Source organism: Miscanthus floridulus, chromosome 3, assembly GCF_019320115.1.
Source record: "Miscanthus floridulus cultivar M001 chromosome 3, ASM1932011v1, whole genome shotgun sequence".
Classification (NCBI taxonomy): domain Eukaryota; kingdom Viridiplantae; phylum Streptophyta; class Magnoliopsida; order Poales; family Poaceae; genus Miscanthus; species Miscanthus floridulus.
The window spans coordinates 101,168,957-101,191,230 of NC_089582.1; the positions used below are offsets into that span (position 1 = coordinate 101,168,957).

At 49.4% G+C, this 22,274-nt stretch overlaps 1 protein-coding gene across 4 annotated transcripts; it reads left to right on the top strand.

The window, feature by feature from the left end:
• Positions 1-14,239: 14,239 nt before the first annotated feature.
• LOC136541969 (very-long-chain aldehyde decarbonylase GL1-1-like) lies at positions 14,240-21,641 on the top strand. Of its 4 annotated transcripts, none has more exons than XM_066534172.1 (9): positions 14,244-14,564; positions 14,653-14,873; positions 15,019-15,477; positions 16,568-16,689; positions 18,282-18,453; positions 20,025-20,278; positions 20,374-20,481; positions 20,558-20,764; positions 20,908-21,641. In XM_066534172.1, the coding sequence occupies exons 1-9, from the start codon at positions 14,511-14,513 to the stop codon at positions 21,531-21,533; spliced, it is 2,223 nt and encodes a 740-aa protein (XP_066390269.1). In that variant the 5' UTR covers positions 14,244-14,510; the 3' UTR covers positions 21,534-21,641. The 4 variants fall into 4 exon arrangements, with proteins under 4 accessions (XP_066390272.1, XP_066390269.1, XP_066390270.1 ...); XM_066534173.1 differs by having other exon boundaries at positions 14,245-14,564; positions 18,321-18,453; XM_066534175.1 differs by having other exon boundaries at positions 14,240-14,564; positions 20,558-20,960.
• The last annotated feature ends 633 nt before the right edge of the window (positions 21,642-22,274 follow it).

A 22,274-nucleotide genomic window follows, 5' to 3' on the forward strand; every position in this document is an offset into this window, starting at 1 on the left:
AACACCAAAGATGCACTTCTTTGGGTTTAATTTCCATTGGAATGTGTTAAGGGCTGCAAAGGTGCATTCCAGGTTGTCAACAAGGGTATGTGCTTCCTTGGTTTTGACAACTACATCATCAACATAAGCCTTGACGAGGTCGTCTTTTATCTCATCTTTGAGGCAGGCCTATATAGCGCGTTGGTAGGTAGCCCTGGCGTTCTTGAGCCCGAACGACATGGTCGTGTAGCAGTAGGCGCCGAAAGGTGTGATAAAAGATGTCTTGATCTTATTGTCCTTTTTGAGAGCGATCTGGTGATAACCAGAGTAGCAATCGAGAAAGGAAAGCAGCTCGCAACTGGCAGTTGAATCTACGACCTTGTCTATGCGAGGTAAGCCAAAGGGGTCCTTAGGGCAGTGTTTGTTGAGATCAGTGTAATCAACGCATATTCTCCATTCATTATTCTTTTTACGTACAAGAACTGAGTTAGCTAACCACTTCGGATGATACTCTTCTTTGATAAATCCGGCTGCCAAAAGCCATGTAACTTCTACCCTAATCGCCTCCTTTTTGTCACGAGCGAATCATCATAGCTTCTGCTTGATAGGTTTGGCCTTGCCGTTGACATTCAAGGAGTGCTCGATCAAGTTCCGAGGTACGCCGGGCATGTCAGCAGGTTTCCATGCAAACACATCCACGTTGCTCCTCAAGAACCTGACGAGCGTGTCTTCCTATTTAGGATCCAGGTTGGCCCTGATAAGGGCTGTTTGGTTGGGATCACCATCGACCAGCTGGATCACCTTGTGCTCCTTGGACTTGACGTTCTTGCGTGGAGCCTCAAGCTTTGGGATCTCCAGGTGGTCGGTCGAGGACTTCTTGGTGTCGAGCATGGTCTCAGCCATGCGAATAGAGAGGTTGTGAGCCTCTGCTATTTTAAAGCTATTGTCTTCGCAGGTATAAGCTACATATACATTACCCCTGAGGGTTAGAACTCCTTTCTCGGTAGGCATCTTGAGCACCAGATACATGTAATGAGGTATGGCCATGAACTTGGTGAGCGATGGTCGACCAAAGATAGCATGGTAGGTGCCGTCGAAGTCAGCGACCACGAAGTTGACATAGTCGGTGCGAAAGTGGTCTAGGGTCCCAAACTGCACAGGCAGTGTGATCTGCTCGAGAGGTGTAGAGCTCTGTTCGGGGAGAACACCCCAGAACTGTGCCTCGTATGGCTTGAGATCCGCCTGGGTTATCTTCAGGGTTGGCAGACTATTCTTGAATAGTATATTGATGGAGCTGCCGCTGTCAATCAGCACTCTGTCGAATTGAACTTTGTTGATACAAGGATCGAGGACCAGGGGAAAACGTCCTGGTTCAGGTATTGCGGCCCATTGGTCTTTTCTGCTAAAGGATATCTCGCGGTGAGACCAAGGAGGAAGCCGTGGATCGGCGATGAGGTTGTTGGTGTTGGCCACGTTCAAGCAAGCGCGGGCGAGCAACTTGTGTTCTCGTTTGGTCTCAATGGACACTTTGCCTCTAATGATGGTGTGCATGTGATCAGTTGGCTTAACGTACTTGTGATGGGGATCTGCGTCTTCATCGTCGTTATCCTCGTTGCGTTGTTCCCCTGCATCGTTAGGCTTGTCGGATGTATCCAGAGCCTATTGACGTGTGTAGATAGACTTGAGAACGCGACAATTCTCCATGGTGTGGTTTGACTTGGGATGGAGCTAGCAGGGCCCTTTCAATGCTTTGGCGTAGTCTTCTTCATAGTTACGACGCCCGCCACCTTTTTAACGGTGTTGACCTCACCGTCGTCTTCCCGAGCATGCTTGCCCCTATAATCATCACGGTAGTTACGTCGCTGATTACACTGGTCGTGGTGATCGTGGGAGTCGTTGCGCTGGTTACGGCGGTCAAAATTGTTGTTACGACCACGGTTACCGCGGTAGTCGTCACGGTGTGGGTGGTGGTCGGAGCGTGGAACCCTTGCTGCTACTTCGATAATTATCTTTTTAGTGTCGTCGGCGTCCGCATATTTCTTAGCAGTGGCCAGGAGCGCTGTAACTGATTCAGGTCTCTTGCGGAGGAGCTTATCCCTTAGGGAGTCGTGGAAGCGTAGGCCAGTGATGAAAGCATCGATTGCCTCGTTGTCAGAGATTGATGAGACCTTGATGCGCATCTCTGAGAAACGCCGGACGTACTCTCGCAGTGGCTCATCCTTCTGATCTCGGATCAGCTGTAGATCATATTTGTTGCCGGGTTGCTCGCAAGTAGCAATGAAGTTGTCGATGAAGGCTTGCTTGAGCTCTTGCCAAGAATCAAAGTAGTTCGCCGGCAAGCTGACCAGCCATTGGTGACCTGCATGGCCAACAGCGACTGGGAAGTAGTTAGACATGACATGCTCGTCAGCCATGGCTAATCTACACGCAGTTTCATAGAGCATGACCCATAATTCGGGGTTCTCCTTGCCGTCGTACTTCTAAAGTTTTTCGAGCTTGAAGTTCTTGGGCCATATGACTTGGCGAAGGTGCAGAGTAAACTGCTTCAAACCTGGTGGGCCGTGGGCGGTATCATATTCCATACGGCGATAGCTTTTGTGGGATGCACGATCGTTGGCTCTCTGATTGATGCCATCACGCAGATCACGTCCTCTGAGGTAATGGCATAGATTGTTATTGCCATCACGGTGATCTCGATTGCCATCTAGATTAGCCCTACGACCATGGTTATCATGGCGATTATCGCGGTTGTCTTGTCGGTTGTCGTCCTGGACGTCGCGGCGGTTGTCCTCCCGACGGCGGTTGTCATCCCGACCACCATCATGGCCACCATTTCTGCCTCGACAGTTTTCTGATGGGTTGTTGTTGCGCGAGCCACGTTGGTTGGGTGGCTGTGAGCGACTTGAGTACTGGCAGTTGTGGCGTGACTCGACTGAGACGGATGGAGCCCGGGCTTGATTTACAATCTCTATGGTCTGGGCCATAGCAGCCGTCAGATAAGCTTGTATTTCATCGCGAACTACCTGGGTTTCTAGGGTATTGGGTAGCCGTTGCATTGTCGCCATAGCAACGTCCATGTTGGTGCTTGGAGTCCTAAAGACCTATTTGTCCCCCCACCCTGTCGAAGGCATTGTTGAGGTCACGTGGCTGGACCCTTATGCATCGTGCCTCCTCTTCTGCTTCGGCTTTGATTTATTGGCGATTAAACCGGTCAATATTGCGTGCCTCATGTGCAATCCTTTCTTGTTCTATTTCACCGACTGCTGGTGGTTCGTCATTACTGACAACATTGATCAAATCCTCTCACCTTGGTGGGAAAGACAGGAATTGTGGGAACCCTGGGGCGTGGTCTGGGATATCTAGATCATATTCGACGCCTTCATCGCCATGATGCTGGAGCTTGGTGTGGATGGAGGCATTAGATGCGATGCCAGACGAGGAGCTAGAGTCACCCTCTTGGATTGTATGGATGGATCCTTCTTAATAATCCTCAATCCGGATCATGTTGATGAAGTCATGTGGCTTCGGCCGAGGTCGATGTATAAAACACAGATCCGAGCGGCGTTGTATATTATACGTGTAGTTGGAGGCAGCGTTTTGTAGGCCGTAGGGCTAGGCCTGGTAGTTCTCCATCGAGGCTTCGTACTCGGAGAGCCGAAGACCCATCGTGGAGGCTGGCCAGCGACGAGCGAAGCGCCCTTCAGGAGTAGATATGACCACGAGATCTGTACCGAGTCGTGCAGGACAACTGGCCCGAGCTGGTTGGGTAGATCTATTGTGGGGAGTGGTTACCTGCTCATTAGGTTGACTTTGAATTGAACTTACTAGAGCTAGGGTTTTAGCAAGTTTGGTGCCGACCCGATCGATGGAGTCGAGCAGGTCGGTGTTGTCGATCTGCTTCCCTTTGTAGCGGGGAAGCGAACGATGGGTTGTCGACATGGCTGAAGATGACGCGGGCGTGGTCGGAGCCAGATATACTGTGGTCGAAGTCAGATCCACTATGGTCGGAGCCATATCCACCGTGGTCGGAGCTATACCCACCATGGTCGGAGCCGTATCCACCATGGTCGAAGCCGTAGCCGATGCAGGTGAAGCAGCGGTCAACGCAGATTGAATCCACGCCTCCTCCGTGGTCATGGCGATGAAGTCATCAGAGCCGGTGGTCTAGGTGATCTGACCGACGGTGAACGTGAAGCCGTTCGGTGTAGCCATGGAGCCAGGGATGATGACCATCTTGTTCGCTTGGAGAGCAGTACGCACACCCCCTACCTGGCGCGCCACTATCAACAAAATATGGTCGGCAGTCTACCTAGGGGTATGCTCAAGGTAGTAGATTATCGGCAGACAGATGCGCAAGCCACAAGCAAGACGGTGACGCAAGACAGGCACGAGGTTTTATCCAGGTTCGGCCACCAAGAAGGCGTAATACCTACGTCCTGCGTCTGATTGTATTGATGTACGTCAATGAGAGATGTTTTTTAGAGGGGTCCCCTGCCCTCCTTATATAGTCCGGGGGATAGGGTTATAGATCTAGAAACTAATCCTAGCTAGTTACAATTGCCATAGGTGGCCGGATAAGAATTCCTATTCTAACCGACCAGGGTCTTGCTTGATCGCCAAATCTGTCTTGACTCCTTACGCAGGACTCTGAACAGGTTAGCCGGGCCACGTGTCATCTTTTGGTGGACCGAACCCTCTGATCCGGGCCGGCCCAAGCCTAGCCGTAAGGGTATAGGGGTTAATACCCCCACACAATACGATGAAAATTCAGAGCAAAAATGTGATCAAGAGATTGAGAACACTTCAAATTTTGAAGGACCATCTAATCTGAACATGATGGCTACCCATATCTTCAGTTTGCAAGATGAATGTGAGAAGAAAGATGCTACTATTGTGTCACCTAGTGCGAGTGACAAATCTGTCCAAGATGAAGTTCATCATGCTCCAACAAAACTGCGGTTGCAAACTAATGTTGTTCCAAGCATGAACATAATGCAAAGATGTGTGGTACCATCAGCTGCAATATGTGATGAATTATTGGACAGTGGTGCTAAAACTTTGTGCTCCAACATGCCACTTAAAACTCAGATTGAAGGCAAGATTGATAAAGATGAATCCACTTCAACCAATGCAAATTCAATGTCTTTTGAGAAGTCAAAAGATGGTTGTTGTGCTTTGACTATTGCTGTCATAATGTCATTGGAAGAGACCATGAATGATGGCGCCTATTCGTATGGTGCTCCACAAGCCGACGAAGTGATTGTGCATCAATACCCATGTGAGAATGAGAGCCACATAGCCGAATTGAGTGAGAGTGAAAATAAAAGTGAGTTGTGTGATTCCACTAAATGTGAGGCTGAGAGCATCAACAAAAGGAGTGTGAGGGATACACCACACAAAAAGAGAGAGCTTCATTACAAAACATGTGAGGATGATTTAAACATTAACCCACTAATGTCTACTCTTAGTGTTGTTTCTCAAAATATGCAGGTGTACAAGGAAAATGAGGAAGAGATTGATGCTCATAACTCCGCCATACTTGATGAGAGAAGTGAAAAGGTACTCAATGTTGATAACCAATTCATTGCTGCCCCAAGTTTGAATCATGGCAATGATGGAGGTAGAAACTCAGAGATACAATCCACCGTTCATGCACCATCATCAAACCTGAAAGGTAATGAAAATAATTTAAATCTGAATTTACAAAATAAATTGGTGAGAAATTGTGATGATCTATTTGTTTCAAGTGGAATTGAGCATACACAAACTCTCTGTGTTGATTTGATAGATTCATATATTAATACAAGTGCTAAAAATTTACAAGTTGATAACCATTGCTCAATCATGAAAGATCATTGCTATGCTTTGACTAATATAAGTAATACTTTACATGTCAATAATGTGGACCATGTGAAATTGCTTACTCATGCTGAATTTTTCACAAGAACATCCCCTACTGAATGTGTGTGCTATGTCATGCTTGATGAATTTGTTGAGATTGATAAATTGCTTGAAAATGTTCTTAACCTATCATTTATGAAATCCTTCAATAGTGCATATGGCTGCAGGTTTACATTTAACATCATTGGACATCATGTTATAAATCAATTTAATGTTTGTGCCCTTTGCATAACATGGGACAAGTTTGCTGAATTGAAGTTGAATAGAATGAGTAGTACATCTTGTGAACCATATTTTTCTAAAATTGAGATGAATAGATTGTTTAATGCTTATTGTTCAGAATTACCAATATTATTCCATTGTTCATATTTTTCATCCAAAGAAAGAAATCTTGTGCAAACATGTTCTATTCATTCACCCAAAGTTTTTCCATCTACGTCTGGAACCATAGAGTTTGAAAGGTACATCTCTAAACATTTGAATACATTGTGCCATATGAATCTTTATAATACTATGAATGTTTCACTCCCATCATTTGATATGGTTGATCTCCCTATGATGAAACATGATAACATGAATAAAATAAGTGGTTTGGAAGAAATTTGTGTGCTACCATTTTCAAAGCTAATTTCAGGTTTACAAAATTTGAGAAACTATTTCTCTCACCGGAAAAGAAATAATGTGCATATGAATTGTGAAGAAGACAATGAACAATCTTCAATAAGTGATCATAGCAATTGGCATTTGGATCCACTCTCTATTTTCTTTCGGTTGTTTTCAGGAGAACAAAAGTCAAGGATGGCTTTTCTTGAAGTGAGGGAGGATGATATGACCATGCCAAGGACATCAACATTCACTCTTAATTCTAAGCATCCATTCAAGGTGAAAGCTAAACATGATTCTAAATCCTTTTGGTTTCCACCTATAAGACTACTACTTGGTCTATATGATTATAGATTCAAACACATTGCTATGATGGAAGAAGAAGATTGTAACAAAAACATAGCATCTAGCCCTGTTGGTCTAGAACAATTATTGGGTTTAGACAGATTAGAGTCGAGGACGACTCCTTTTCAAGAGGGGGAGGATGATATGACCACGTCATCAATCAACATGTTACAACCTCCAATTCAAGTAACACCAACTCAAGTATCACCAACATCAACACCAGCCCAAGCCTTTGGTGGCCCAATTACACGTAGTCGAGCAAAGAAGCTACAACAAGAGGTGAGCGCGCTACTTTATGAAGTTCAATTTAATATTAATGAGAATTATATATTGCCTAAGTCATGCACGTTGTTGTTGCTCAGGTTTACTAAAGAGTATGGCAAGAACACACAAGGTGATGACCACAGAGAAGAACTACACTCGAACTAGACCAGTCCTGCAGAACAGTCGAAAAGAAATATTCATAACTTTTAATTTCCAGAAGCTATGAAGATGAATGAGCACATTTTGGAAAGCTTATTGAGTCTACTTTCCAATGATGCTAATGCTGAGTAGTTCCGAGCAGTAACTAATGAAATCCGACCAGCTTAGTGCATACTGGTCAGACCGCTCGAAACTGACAGTACTATCAAGAAGAAAATATCATAACTTTTTATTCCCGAAGGCTATGGAGGTCCATGAGGACTTTTTGGAAAGCTTGTGAAGTCTAGTTTCTAATGCTTCAAGGCCGACCAGAGCCGACCAATTTTAGTGCAGATCCAACCAGCTTTAGTGCAGACTGCTCAGAGGGTTAACAGTCTAATCGGGACATGATATTAGTACAACTTCTCATATTAAACTATACCATTCTATAATGTTTCGTTGTGCATGCTATACATGGTGTGAAACCTTATCAAGTTAGCTTTCCAACGCAACCAACCACACGTCTTTTGGATTTTCCAAGACGGAGTTATTACCAAAACATTGAAGACTGCGCAGAAGACCAACAACCACGCGGAAACTGCTCAGAAACCCATTTCGTGGAAGTCTGTTCACATAGCCTACCCTTTCGTTTTCTTTTCGTGTTTATACCTATATAGGAGGGCTGTTCCTAGTATAAATATCCATGTACTCCTAAGTAAAAGAAGACTTTTGATAATCGAAATACAGAACCCCCTTTGTTCAGCTGTGTGCTAACAAATATTGAGAGTGATCTCTACCCCTTTACTCTTGTGATTTCCTTCGCGAGATTTACAGAAGCGGCGGCTTCATCCGCTCCCAATTGGTGCTCCTACTCCCTTCAAGGTTTGCCTTGATTGATTGTAGGTTGTGTTGGTTGGTTCTTTGAGAGTGTGGTTGGGCGAATCCTCGATTCAGGTTGCCGGTTAAAGACGGTGGTTGGCTTCAAGTTTTATTTGCCAGGTTGCACTAGTTATCGCTGCCTGCAGCAAGTTATCTAGTTGTTCTTCAGCTAGTTATCTAGTGATTGATCCTACGTCGTGAAGATCGGGACATCGTATCGTATCAGCACTGTAGCACATTGTAGTATTTCATTTGTATTTGGTAATAATTGTCCAACCATTGACTAATTAGGCTCAAACGTTCGTCTCGTAAAGTACAACTAAATTATGCAATTAGTTTTTGATTTCGTCAACATTTAGTACTCCATGCATGTACCGCAAGTTTGATATGACGGAGAATCTTCTTTTTGCATAGTGCGAAAGTTTAGATTTTGGGTAACTAAACACACCCTAGAATCATGGATGCATGGTGCCGGGGGTCTAGTGGGGTGTCACATAAAGTAGGACAATCACGCAAGTGACAGGGTTCATAGGGTAGTGTAGTGATGCAGCATTGCGCGCACGAAGGCAACTGGCAATTCATATATGGTCACCACATAGGCTTATAGAGTGAAACGCCTAATGCTGTTTCCGGAGGGTGAAGGCAAGCCTGAGGTTGCGTTCAGATCCAGTGACTAAAATTTAGAAGATGTATTCTAAAGATGTTGCATGGAGTGTTCGGATACTAATAAAAAAATAAATTACATAATCCGTCAGTACTCAACGAGACAAATTTTTTAAGCATAATTAACCCGTCATTAGCACATGATTACTGTAGCACCACATTATGAAATCATGGACTAATTAGGCTTAAAAGATTTGTCTCGTAAATTAGTCGTAAACTATACAATTAGTTTCGTAATTAGTCTATATTTAATACTCCATGCATGTGTCTAAACACTCGATGGGACAGCGACTAAAATTTAGGAGGGACAACCAAACACCCACTAAGACCATCTCCAATATTTTTTTAAAGTCACTCTCTAAATTCTTATTGGAGAGTCATTATAATAAAAAAGATTATCTATATCTCTCTATCCTCCAACAATATATTTCTCTATATATTGTTCGATACTTTAGAGAGCCATCTCCGCTCTCTATCTTTGATGAGCGAGAAACCAAGAATAGATGATGGGAACATTTAAAGATCGGATCTAGTTAGAAAGCTGTTGGAGGTGAATTTTTCATCAAGATCTCTATGTCTATCAATATGCATGAATCTTAGAGTTGTTGTAATAGCCCCAAGGTTTTTTTTTTGGAAGTACAATTATTTGTTGAGATAGATGTTTATATGATGATAACCATTCATAGTAGGCTTGTGGAGTGAAGCTAGGTAGCCTAACGGTGTTCTGATCTCCTCGTACAGAAGCCAAATTAAAGCTTGTTGATAGTAGGCTCTAATAAGTCTTGGGCAGTAATAAAGTTACTTCACAAAAGAATCGTTGATGGTAATGGCCCCGTTTGGCTGACCTCGTATTTAGCTTGTTCGACTTTTTTTTCAGTCGAAACAGTGCTTTTCTCTCACACAATTCAGCTAGAACAGTGTTTTCAGCCAAGATTCAGCAAGCCGAACGAGGACAATATGGCATATATCAGTGGTGAAATCATGTTTCGGGTACCATATCAACATCTGAACAAACGAATCTCTTCTGTAATTAGAAATAAGAAAGTGGCAGGGGGATGGGCACATTTGCTAACACCGTATGTAAACCAATTTCACTTTCCTGGGGCCGGAGCAGCTGCGACTGCGAGGAGCCAGATCGATGGAGTGTTCCAGAAAGCCTAACCATGCTTTCGTGCAAGAGCCGGTGGAGATCTCGTGATGGAACAGGTATATGGAAGCCGACAAGCCGTGTGACTGTAATTGTAAGATCTCTCGTGCAAGAGCCAAGAAGGGGTTTTGTGTGGTTTCCAAACGACGAGGGCGGAGGGCCCATTGGATATTTTTCCGGCAAGCAAGGAGGCCCCCGCTGGGCCAACCCCGGCCACCCTCCGTAGCAACCGGTCCGCTCCCCGCTGGGCCAGCCCCCCGCGCCCGCGGCTGTTGAGCGCTTCCGTCCGTGTCCATCCGCTCGTCTTCCCTAACAGCAGCACCGTGTCGGCGTCCACTGGCTGGATCGATCGCGCGAACCGAACGCCAATAATTTGCCGGCAGTTTTCGTGCCGTCCGCATCGGGCACGTGCCACGAACCCAACCCAGCGGCCGCGGGGATCGGAGCTCACCGTTGATTTGGCTTTTCTCCCTTGGCCTGCCTGCCGTCCCCTCTCTCACACACCCCACCGCTTGACGGGCCGGCCCGCCCGCCCCTGCGAACAAACGTGGGCCTCCTCGACTTGACACTGGGCCTTGCCCGAGACAAAATCTTTCACGGGCTTGATCTGACTAGAACACTTCATTCCAGCCAGGGACAGAGAGAGCCAAAGCCGATGGGAATCAACTCGTCGTCGTCGTTTGTGATGGGAATGGGATGGCGTAGCTCTCGCACCCAGGAAAATCGCGCAACTCTCGGCCAATAATCTGCCGCCATCCCTTTGTCAAAGAAACAATCTGCCATCCCATCACAAACGACGCATGAGGCCGGCCTCGTCGAATCGAAATTCGAAAGAGAAAGCCCGTCCCGTAGTGCTCATGGTCATGAATTATTTGAGCAGATGAAAAACTGGAGGCCGCGGAGACCGAAGCGTGTGCCGCTGCAGCACGGATCACGGCCACGGAGCAGCTGGCCCCGCCCCGCCCCGCAATTTTGTAGTAACGGGAGGTGGTTCTGCGTTCTTTTCAGGGCGGTTGATCGATCGATCCCTACCCACCCTTCACACATCGCTCAAGATGATATAATAACCTAAGATTTTGATTCGATTATCATGACAAGAGGATGATATGGATGTATATTATATATGTGTGTACTTCCGTGTGCCCACTATCTTCGTTCAAATCAAATGGTTTGGTCCGTGAGAAATTCTTCAGGATCAATAGAGTCAGTCTGTTCGCTGAGCTGGATTAAAGCCGGCTGGTCGTTTTTTTGGCTTCACACGGGCCTCCGCGAGGGCATGTCGCTGCCCGACATGTGGCGACACGCCTACGCCTGCACCCACGCCTTGCGCAGGGACGTCGTCGTGCTCGACCACCGGGCGGCCGGGTCCCGGCTGGCGCTCACCACCTAGCACTGGCGCTCACCACCTAGCACTGGCGCCTGGAGAAATAGCACGCCACACGCCTGTTCACGCCGGCCAACTTCTACCTCCTGCGCGAGGAGATCAAGATGCTGGGCAGCTTCGACGTCATCGTCGTGTCGCAACCATAGTTTTAAATAGCGGTTGCTCAGCCCGAAGGGGAGAAGGATCCGCGTGACTCAGGAGCCGCATAAAGTTACGCGGAACTAACTCAGTTTTCCCAAGTGCCTAAATATTAGGAGGATGGATTAGGAACCGTTGGAGAGAGATTTTTTTTTGATTTTCCTAAAAAATAAGTATTAGGAAGACAAATAGGGAACTCTTCGAGATGCTCTTAGCTATCTTATCTAATCTATTCCACCCTATAAATTTGGTCTTCCAACCTAACTCGCTTCAACTCATCAACTAGAGAACCATGGGTTTGCTACAAGTACGAGTTTGTATAAAAATGTATATGTAAGTTTGAATAAAATATATAAATTGCATAAAAAAAAGTTGGGCCATAGATTTGAAATTTCATCCCCACCCCCGGCTCACTGCCGCGACGCGTCGCGCACGTGCCAACTCTCTACCGCCCTGCCCGCCCGCGCTCCCTCCCTTCCTTCCTCTTCCCTCCGTGACCTCCATTGCTACCCCGCGCTCCTCAGCGACCCAGCCCCTGCTCCCCCAACTCGGGAAAAGGACGACGACGGTGGCTCCGACGAGGTCGGTCGATCCTTCTCTGGATCTGAGCCCTTCTCCTCTGGATTTGAGGGACGCGGCGGTGGCTAAGGTTTTGGGCTCTAGAGTCCTATTCCCTCCTCCCTTTGACGAGCTCGAAGGTGATGGGGCCAGAGGCTGGAGCAGCCTGTACATCCCCTTTGCTGTTTTTGTACGCCCTTTTGTTGTTTCTTCGTGTTGCAATGGGATTTTTGGATGTTGCAACATATGTTTTTCAAATGTCGCAATAAGGTGATTCATGTGTTGCAGAAAAGGGAGTTCTAATGTTGGGATTGTGCAATAGGGGATTTTAATTGTTGAAATTACTTTTTTCAAATATTGCAGCACTGAAAGGTGATTATTGAGTTGTTTCCATTTTTTCCATGTGTTCATGGTTGATTTTGAGATGTTGTAGGATTACTGCTTGAGATGTTGCAGTACATAATTTTTTATTTTACAGTACATAATTTTCGATGTTGCACTACATAGTTTTGCGATGTTGCGGTATTTTATATTTCGATGCTGTACTACATATTTTTGCGATGTTGCACTTGAAGTGTTTTCGTGCTCTTGGGACAAGGGCGCGGTGGATAACGGGGCGCGGTGGGGGGACGGGGAGCGGTGGGGAATGGGGACAGGGGCGTGACCCTTCCGGTCGTTGAGGAGGCGCAGGCCGCCGGTCGCCGAGGAGGCCGCGGGGGCGTGCAGGAACGCGGGGAGAAAGGTCAGCGCGGTCCGCATCGCCATCTCGTGTCCTCGTCGGTCATCGTGGCTGAATCTGTCTGGGACAGGGGCGCGGTGGGGAACGGGACGCAGTGGGGGACATCAGCGCGACACAACGAGTACGATATAACCTACATCCGGATGCTGTCAGGGGCTGGCGTCCGAGCGCTAGGTATACCGATCTATTTACGAAAGCTAGCTACGATGTAAAAAGATTTCTCCTTATATATACATGATTTTAGGAATTATTAGGAGTCGGATTTATTGCTGCTAGCTGGAGAAAGGGGGTGAAGAAGCCTTTTTATGTAACGCTACTAATAACATATTCAAAGTCAACAATCTATCAGATTCGTATGATGGCTCACTGACTGCAAGCAACCACAGGCACCCATCTCCAATAGAATTTTCCGAATGTTCCACATAATCACATCATCCCTGGCACGGGAAAGTGTGTGTCTAATATATAACCAATGGCCCATATTGGTCTTGCATGCTGCTGGCCGCGTTAGTTACTCCCTATCAACGAAGAGGCGTTAATTCCGTATACGCGGGGTAAACTCGTCACATTTTAATTACCGTGGACCACTGAAAACGAATTCATTTGTGAAAACTCTCTACACCTCCAGAACGAACTCTTTTGTGGGATGGAGGGAGTACATGGACTCGCCGCCTCGCCGCCTTTGCAAGGACGATCGAGCACGTTGCACGTATGCGGTGCGGTGCGCGGTGCGCCTGCCGACCAGACGTACTACGTGCCCATGGCGCCCAGCGGCGCGGCAAAGCAGCAAGGACAAGGACATGAGGCACAGGTTTCAACGGGGCCGCCGCGACCCGCGAGCCACTAGCATCATCAGGAAGTAATAACGCTGAAAAGCTCCGACATCAATGCCTACCGGCCGGCTCCTCCCCGCTACCTCTCTCTCGCTCACTCACCCATCGCCCCGCGTGCCCATTGCCGAATTAATGGCGGCGAATGCTGCGTGCAACTGATCCGACCCAACCCGACCGGAACCGGACCCCCGCGGATGACCGCTAGCTGCACCGAGAATCCATTTTGGTTGCGGACCTTGACCAGGAAGCCGCGCGCGCGTCGACGGCGAGGGCGACGGCGCCTGTGAAAACTCAAAAGGCTGCTTGCTGCTTCATGGAGTTGGGATACCGGCACGGCAGCATGGCCGGCCTCCTGCAGCTCTCGAGAGTTGCCTCGCTCCTGCCCTGTACCAGCCACAGCAGCCCACCGCCCGTAGAAATGGATCGAGACGACGACGACGACGACAGTCACCAGCACGCCGCGCGCGTCGCAATCCGGCCTGTTGGGTTTCAGGCGTCATAACTCTAAGCTGTACGTCGAGCTGCAGGTGGAGGGATCCTTCAGCCTGTTCGACACGCTGGTTTTTTGTGAGAGAAAAATATTATTTCAACTTATAATCCACGATCGTATACGATGCTTGACCTAACCCTGCTCTGCCGCCCCGCGTCTTTCCTAACGCCCCAGTTGCATCCCATGGCGACCAAGTTGGCAAGTTACATGTATAAAGCCATGCCGTGCCGATGCAGCGTGCATGACCAGCTAGAGGAACACAACTGTCCTGTCCTGTCCACAGTCCACACACGCCTTCATTTCATCGGCTGGCTCACGGACGAGTCCGTCTACAAAAAGCACGACATAGGCAGAGTAGGGCAGCAGTGAGCTGAGCTGAGGGAAGGACACGTACGACAGAGTCGTTGCTAGCCCGGCCGCCGGAGCTCTCCATCTCGATCGCCGACGACATGGGTGCCGCGCTCTTGGCGTCTTGGCCATGGGACAACCTCGGCTTCTACAAGGTACGTACGATACGTCGACGCCAAGCAGCTAGCTCTTGGGGACGATCGACATCGATTCGCTTGCTTAATAAACCTTGCATGCACGCAGTACCTTCTGTACGGCCCGCTGGTGAGCAAGGCGGTGGCGTCACGGGCGTGGGAGGCGGCGAGTCCCGACCGCTGGATCCTCCTCCTGCTCCTCCTCTTCGGCCTCCGCGCCCTCACCTACCAGCTCTGGAGTTCCTACAGCAACATGCTCTTCGCCACGCGCCGGCGCCGCGTCGTCCGCGACGGCGTCGACTTCCACCAGATCGACAGGGAGTGGGACTGGTACGTTTACGTACGGCTAGCACCTGGGCAGCAATCGATCGGAACATCTATCTTTGCTCCCCTAGCTCTTGATGATCGATCAATAATCGACGCAAGCCGTGTGTCACGTCCTTCTTTTTCCTTGTTGCCGCGTGCATGCATGCAGGGACAACTTCCTGATCCTGCACGTCCTGATGGCGGCCACGGCGCTGTACACGTTCCCGTCGCTCCGCCACCTCCCGCTCTGGCCGGTCGACGCCCGGGGCCTCGCCGTCACGGCCCTCGTCCACGCCGCGGCCACCGAGCCCCTCGCGTACGCGGCGCACAGGGCGTTCCACGGCGGCCTCCTCTACGCCCGCTACCACTCGCTGCACCACTCCACCAGGGTGCCGCAGCCGTTCACGGCCGGCCTGGCCACGCCGCTGGAGCACATGGTGCTGGGCGCTCTCATGGCGCTGCCCCTCGCGGCCGCGTGCGCCGCCGGGTCCGGCTCCGTCGCGCTCGCTTTCGCCTACGTGCTCGGCTTCGACTTCCTCCGCGCCATGGGACACTGCAACATCGAGGTCGTCCCCAGCTCGCTCTTTCAGGCGGTCCCGGTCCTCAGATACCTCATCTACACCCCGACGTACGTGCATGTTATTGGCTCTCACACTCCCGGCTCTCGCTTCGTTCTTGCCTTACAGTCGTGCTCAGTTCACCACGATTTGGCTGCCCCCGCCACGTGGTAGGTTCATTTGATGATCATGACTGCAAACCGTGCATCTACTACATCGATCTTTAGCTGAAGAGAAGAAACAAAACAAAATAAATCTTGATAGCGATGGCACTAGATGTGTGCACTTGCATGCGCCACGCACGCCTATATATGAGCTACGCAAGAATGATGCATGGTGTCACTAGCTGATTCGTACATCCAACCGAACTGTGTGCACACGGTAGTTAAGGCAGGGAGTTTTTGCCCTATCATCTTCTGTCTTCTCCAAACTCGACCTTTTAGCTAGGTGTGCTAATTAAGTAAATTGTTCTTAGTCTGATTGCTGCGTCATTTCGAGCTCGATCTGTCTGGACAACATAACATTTGTGTGGTAGCACATCGACGATCGCCTAGCTGTTACTCCATCCACAGTTGTCAGCCAACAACTATATAACGTATACGTACAATACGGCTGTTTGAAACATGAACCCGTACCGGACAAGCAGTTGCAGTGTTGCATGCATCTCGCTTTATGGCTTGTCGTCGCGCACCAGCTTTCCTTCTAACCACCTTGGCCTTACTACCTGTTGCTTGCAACGCTTCGTACTACTACTCCTACCTCCTACGACGTACTCCTTCTGTCCCAAAATATCTGTTCCGCTTTCGCTTCTCGAGAAACAACTTTAATAAAATATATATTACAAAAATATTAATATTTATGGTACATAATTAGTATTATTGGAAAAATATTTGAATCTAGTTTTTTAATAAATTTATTTGGAGATACAAATGTTGTACGTATTTTCTATAAATCGAATCAAACTTATGGCACGGAAACCAGAAACGACAGATAATATGAGACAGAGGGAGTAGGAGTACACAACATCCCTCTGCAATGATCACGTGCTGAATGATAACTGGATGCCTTTTAGTGACTTGTGATTCTGCCCAGGTGCTTTCCGGGTGCTGATACACTGTGTCACTCGCATGCATGATGCTAGCCCTTCTCTTGATGCTGCAGGTACCACGCGATCCACCACACCAAGAAGGAGGCCAATTTCTGTCTCTTCATGCCGCTGTTTGATCTGCTGGGTGGCACCATCGACCCGAAGTCGTGGGAAATGCACAAGAAGATGAGCGCAGGTACACCCACCCACACGTCTAGCTAGCTTTTGCTTCATAACATCCTTTTGGTTGTCAGTTCTACGTTTATTATGGTGGTCCATGACATGTCACCAAACTAGCTATATGTATGGGTTCACGAGATTTAGTTGGACCTCCAGTGATAGTCTGATAGTCCTAATTAAGTAGTACAAGATCTAGATGAGTAGACAGCCCAACTAGCCTTCTAGCTTTAATCGATAAACAGAAATGCTATACAACACATGTGTGTTTTAACACAAAAAAAAAAACACATGGATTTTAGTCCACTGGATCGTTGCATGGGTTTGCTTGCGTCCGTCAGATCTGCCAAGCCGGAGACTTCCAGGTATGCGTGTATGCGAACGCAAATCTGACGACCCATGACGCGACAGCCAGGGCCCCACGACGCATGACGCGAATGCGAATCTGGTGACCCATGACGAACGGGCAGCAATGAAACCAACCCCTCTGTAATTTGTCCTTTCATAGAAAAAAATTGTTTTCTCTGATATGTGATTTGTGATATGTGGATCTGTGATCTTGTGATTGTCTAAAGGTAGAAGAAGGATGGAGGCCGTTGGATCTTAATCTTATGGTGCAAAAAAATTCATGTGTTAGAATTGTATAAAACACATGGTTGTGCAGAAGACAGACTGGTACATATATCTAGCTGCATGCATGCATGTCCTCAACAACAATAATTCCTGATAAAATGCAACGAGAAGTTTTGTGCCTTTTCTCAACCAAAAAAAAAGCCAGTTTCGCGTTTGCGGTTGTGGGCTACAGCATCGCACGGGAAGCCCAACCACATCCACAAGTACGACGACAGGTTTAGCTGCGTGTAAGATTGACCAGTGGCTAGTGGTTAGTGGTGCCTGTCTACTAATTTATTTGCATTGCATGCAATTAGGGGCTGCTTGGTTCCCAGCCAACATGCCACGCGCAACTGTGGTGGGTTGTGGCGGAGGCGAGGAAAACCGGTGCCACAAGTGTGGCGAAAATTACTACTGCATGCAAGTATTAAAAGTTGTGGCAGCCTAAAGCTAATAATAGACCAAACACCGGCCTGCATGGGTGTGGCTGCCTCAACCGCGGCGGTGGCGAGGTGTGGCTGGGAAGCAAACACCCTCTTATTAAACATGAATGTCACTATTTTTTACCTTTAAGGACCTGTTTGGAACAATGAAAGATAGAGGAATAGGGGAAAAAAAGATTTAGTGAATAGTGAAAACTATAGAATTCTAAAACTGGAGGGTAAAAATACAAGAACTTGAGCAAGTATAGCAAGAGAGAGCAAAGATTCTTTCCTTTAGGTTGAACTTTGAAGTGGTGGTTTCATTTCCTATGTTTTGCACTAATATGGCTTTCTTTTCTTGGGAAAGGAACACTTCCAAACACTATGTTGTAATTCCTTTTCTTTCGAATTTATTTATTTTTTAAATCCCTTTGAAAATTCTTTGACCAAACAGGGCCTAAATAGCCCAAAATCCGGTCCATTGTAATTACCCAGAAAAGATACCACAACAAGATAGGCAGTTAATAGATCGAATAGGACGTACTACTCGATTAATTTTGTTTCACATCATTTGCAGAAGGTTCTAATTTGAGCTGGGAACGCATGTTGTTTCTAGAAAGGGAATTAACCCAAGGCCCCAAGCTCTTCATCATTGCGCGACGCAACGGCGCAACCCCCTCAGCAATTCGTCGCCGGCGAGGTCGACGAGGCACGGATCCAGCGAGCACAGACAACGAGGGACGGATCCGGTGAGGAAACCGACGGATCCGGCGAGGTCGACAACGGATCCGGCGAGGACGAAGCGAGATCAAGGGTTAGGGTTAGGGATTGTGCCAGTGCCGGCCAGCGGTGGCTCCAAAGGCCACCGGAGAGCAAGAAGAAGAGAGGAAGTCGGAGGCGAGAGATGAGAGCGAGTCGCTGACGCGGCGACGCCGACTCGCCGAGGGAGGAGAGCAAATGAATTAGGGCGATGCCGCGACGGAGCGAGATGCGGCCGGCCCGCCGGGATGGGTTTTATACCCCGTATTCCAACGGCCGGATCCAATGGTTCGATGGGAGCGAGGCCGGAGATCCGACGGATCCGGCGAGGAAACCGACGGATCCGGCGAGGTCGACGACGGATCCGGCGAGGATGAAGCGAGATCAAGGGTTAGGATTAGGGATTGAGCAAGGGTTAGGGTTAGAGATTGTGCCAGCGCTAGTGCCAGCCAGCGGTGGCTCCAAAGGCCATCGGAGAGCGAGAAGAAGAGAGGAAGTCGGAGGCGAGAGAGGAGAGCGAGTCGCCGACGCGGCGACGCTGACTCGCCGAGAGAGGAGCGAGCGAGACGGCGCTGCGGGGGCACTATATAATATCTTGCGGTGCACGTCGAGCAGCGCCGTGCACGTCTTGATCTTATGGACCAAGCCACCTCTGACGGTGCGGCCCATGTCTTATCTTATGGATATCGGGGGGCCATACCCCCACACCGGAGATCCAACGGCCACCTGCGCCCGAGCCGTGCCGCTGTCGGACCGGCCCATATAGCGTGCCGTGCCCGGGCCAGCACTACGGGCCAGAATGGCGGCCCAGGCACGGCACTAAGGCCGGGCCATGCCAGGCACCGGCACGAAGGCCGTCGGGCCGGGCCGTTCCTGGGCCATGCTAATTAGTGCCGTGCTTGGCCGGCCCGTAGTGTCCCCCTCAGCAATTCGTCGCCGGAGAAATTAAAAAAAAAAAACAAAACCACTCGATATGACCGTTTCATCATTTCTGTGGAGGACAGCGCATGAGCGCCGAGACGGACACGGACGGGCTCCTCACGGCCGGCCGGCCGGCGAAAAGATGAGCTCGCTGTTTCAATCAATGTAAATATCCCCCGGTCAGCATCCGGCAGATGGGAATGGGATATGCCATCAGCCGCAATGAAGGCGGTAGCCTGGTGATTGGCGCGTACGTCGCCGTCGCCAGCACCCGTCCGTCTCTGAACCTCAACCTGGTATGGCCGAGTAGGAGGAGAGTAGGCGGTTGGGAACGGCCGGGCCCGGACCAGCGCGCGCCGGCCGACGTGGTCCGATAGCGAGATCGATCAAACTGCACAGGCAACCGCCGGGCGCCGGGGCCAGCGTCGTCCAGGTGTCGCCGGCCTAGCGCTAGCGGCGAGGCTGGCATGGCGAGGTCGCCGCCACTAGGTAGCCACTAGCCAGTAGGTGGGATGTCAATCACAACAGAATCGATCGGCAACGCTACGCCCCCTGCATTCCGCTGCTGATCCGTCCCGACGCTGACGCTTGTCGATCTGCTCTGACTCTCTGATGCGACTCCTCGTCCTCGATGGACCAGGTGTGGACGAGGTGCCGGACTTCGTGTTCCTGGCGCACGTGGTGGACGTGATGCAGTCGCTGCACGTGTCCTTCGTCCTGCGGACCTTCGCCTCCACGCCCTTCTCCGTGCAGCTCTTCCTGCTGCCCATGTGGCCCTTCGCCGTCCTCGTCATGCTCGCCATGTGGGTCTGGTCCAAGACCTTCGTCATCTCCTGCTACAACCTCCGCGGGCGGCTGCACCAGATTTGGGCCGTCCCCAGATACGGCTTCCAGGTTCGTTTCCTGTCTTGTGTTGTGTTGTGTCTCATGTCATGTCATGCGATGATGGTGTGTTTTTATCTTTGGTCTCTGCATTGCCTGCACTGCAGTACTTCTTGCCGTTTGCCAAGGACGGCATCAACAAGCAGATCGAGCTCGCCATCCTCAGGGCCGACAAGATGGGCGTCAAGGTCCTAAGCCTTGCAGCCCTAAACAAGGTATATACGTATGGAGCCTTCTCATGACCTGGAGCTGGAGCTAGCCAACCTAATTAAGACATGGTGGCTTGTGCAGAACGAGGCGCTGAACGGCGGCGGCACGCTGTTCGTGAACAAGCACCCGGACCTTCGCGTGCGCGTCGTCCACGGCAACACGCTGACGGCGGCGGTGATCCTGAACGAGATCCCCAAGGGCACGGCCGAGGTGTTCCTGACGGGCGCCACGTCCAAGCTCGGCAGGGCCATCGCGCTGTACCTGTGCAAGAAGAGGGTCCGCGTCATGGTACATATGCTTCGTGCCCTGGTGTACATGCATGCGTGGCGTCATGCATCTAGCTCCATCACCGACCCACCACCCAACTAATAACAATAAATAAACACGCACGCAACGCACGTGTGCTACGTACGTGTTTTATTTATTTGCAGATGATGACCCTCTCGACGGAGCGGTTCCAGAAGATCCAGAAGGAGGCGCCGGCGAAGTACCAGCACTACCTGGTGCAGGTGACCAAGTACCGGTCCGCGCAGCACTGCAGGACGTGGATCGTCGGCAAGTGGCTGTCGCCGCGGGAGCAGCGGTGGGCGCCGCCGGGCACGCACTTCCACCAGTTTGTCGTGCCGCCCATCATCAGCTTCCGCCGGGACTGCACCTACGGCAAGCTCGCCGCCATGCGCCTCCCCAAGGACGTGCAGGGCCTGGGCGCCTGCGAGTACTCGCTGGAGCGCGGGGTGGTGCACGCGTGCCACGCCGGCGGCGTCGTGCACTTCCTCGAGGGCTACACGCACCACGAGGTGGGCGCCATCGACGTCGACCGCATCGACGTCGTCTGGGAGGCCGCGCTCAAGCACGGCCTTCGGCCCGCATGATCCGATCCGTTTCGTGGCCCGGCTCGACCGCCTCTATTGTAGGAGCCAGCAGCCCGAAACGCACGGGCCTGGCTTTGTCACATTCCCTTTGTTTTCCTAGTTCATCGTTGGGTGTGGATTGGTGGTTCCTGGAGATTCAATTTTCTTTTATTTTTCTTCTTCCATCCACAATATGTATACTGTAAACTATACAATCTATATACCATATACAAGAGAGAAATTAAAGGATGTAATGAGAGAAAATACAAAGGGTAAAAAATATCTATATCTATAATATTCACGGTTCGCCTAAATGGACGTTTAGCCCGTTTACACACCGTTTAAACGCTACACTGAGGTACACCGTTCCGTTTAATCGGTTGGTTTGACCGTTTAAACGACCGTTTCCCCGTTTAAGCACCCGTTTTACCTGAATAATGAGCTAAACGGTAGGTGCCCGAATATTAAAAGCAAATTCTTTCATCCCATGTTTATTCTCTCCACTTTTCGCCCATATGATAGAATGTATTCTCCAACACAGTGACAGTTACTGTTTGCATACGCAAATTAAAAGAAGAACTTTCGTTGGTGCCACGCTACTCATGTCATGGCCTAACCACTATGGATCAAGCTAATCAGGCAGAAGTCCCGTGTATGCTTGGCCTCGAGTTTCTTAGGCACAAGAATAATGTTGGACATGTTCAATAGGTTAAAGCTTTTGCCATTCATGTTGTGTAACTATTTGAGCGCTATTGTGAGGCCATCTTTGATTTTGTCACAACAATCTTGGAAGAATAGGCCTATGAAGCCGTCCGGATTTGGTGCTTTGTCACCAGTCATAGAAAGGATTGTCTCCTTTATCTCATTCTCTGTGAAAGTGCATCTAGGCTCTAAGTGGGTTTTGGTGAATTGAATAACAACATGATTAAGAAACTAATATATTTCTT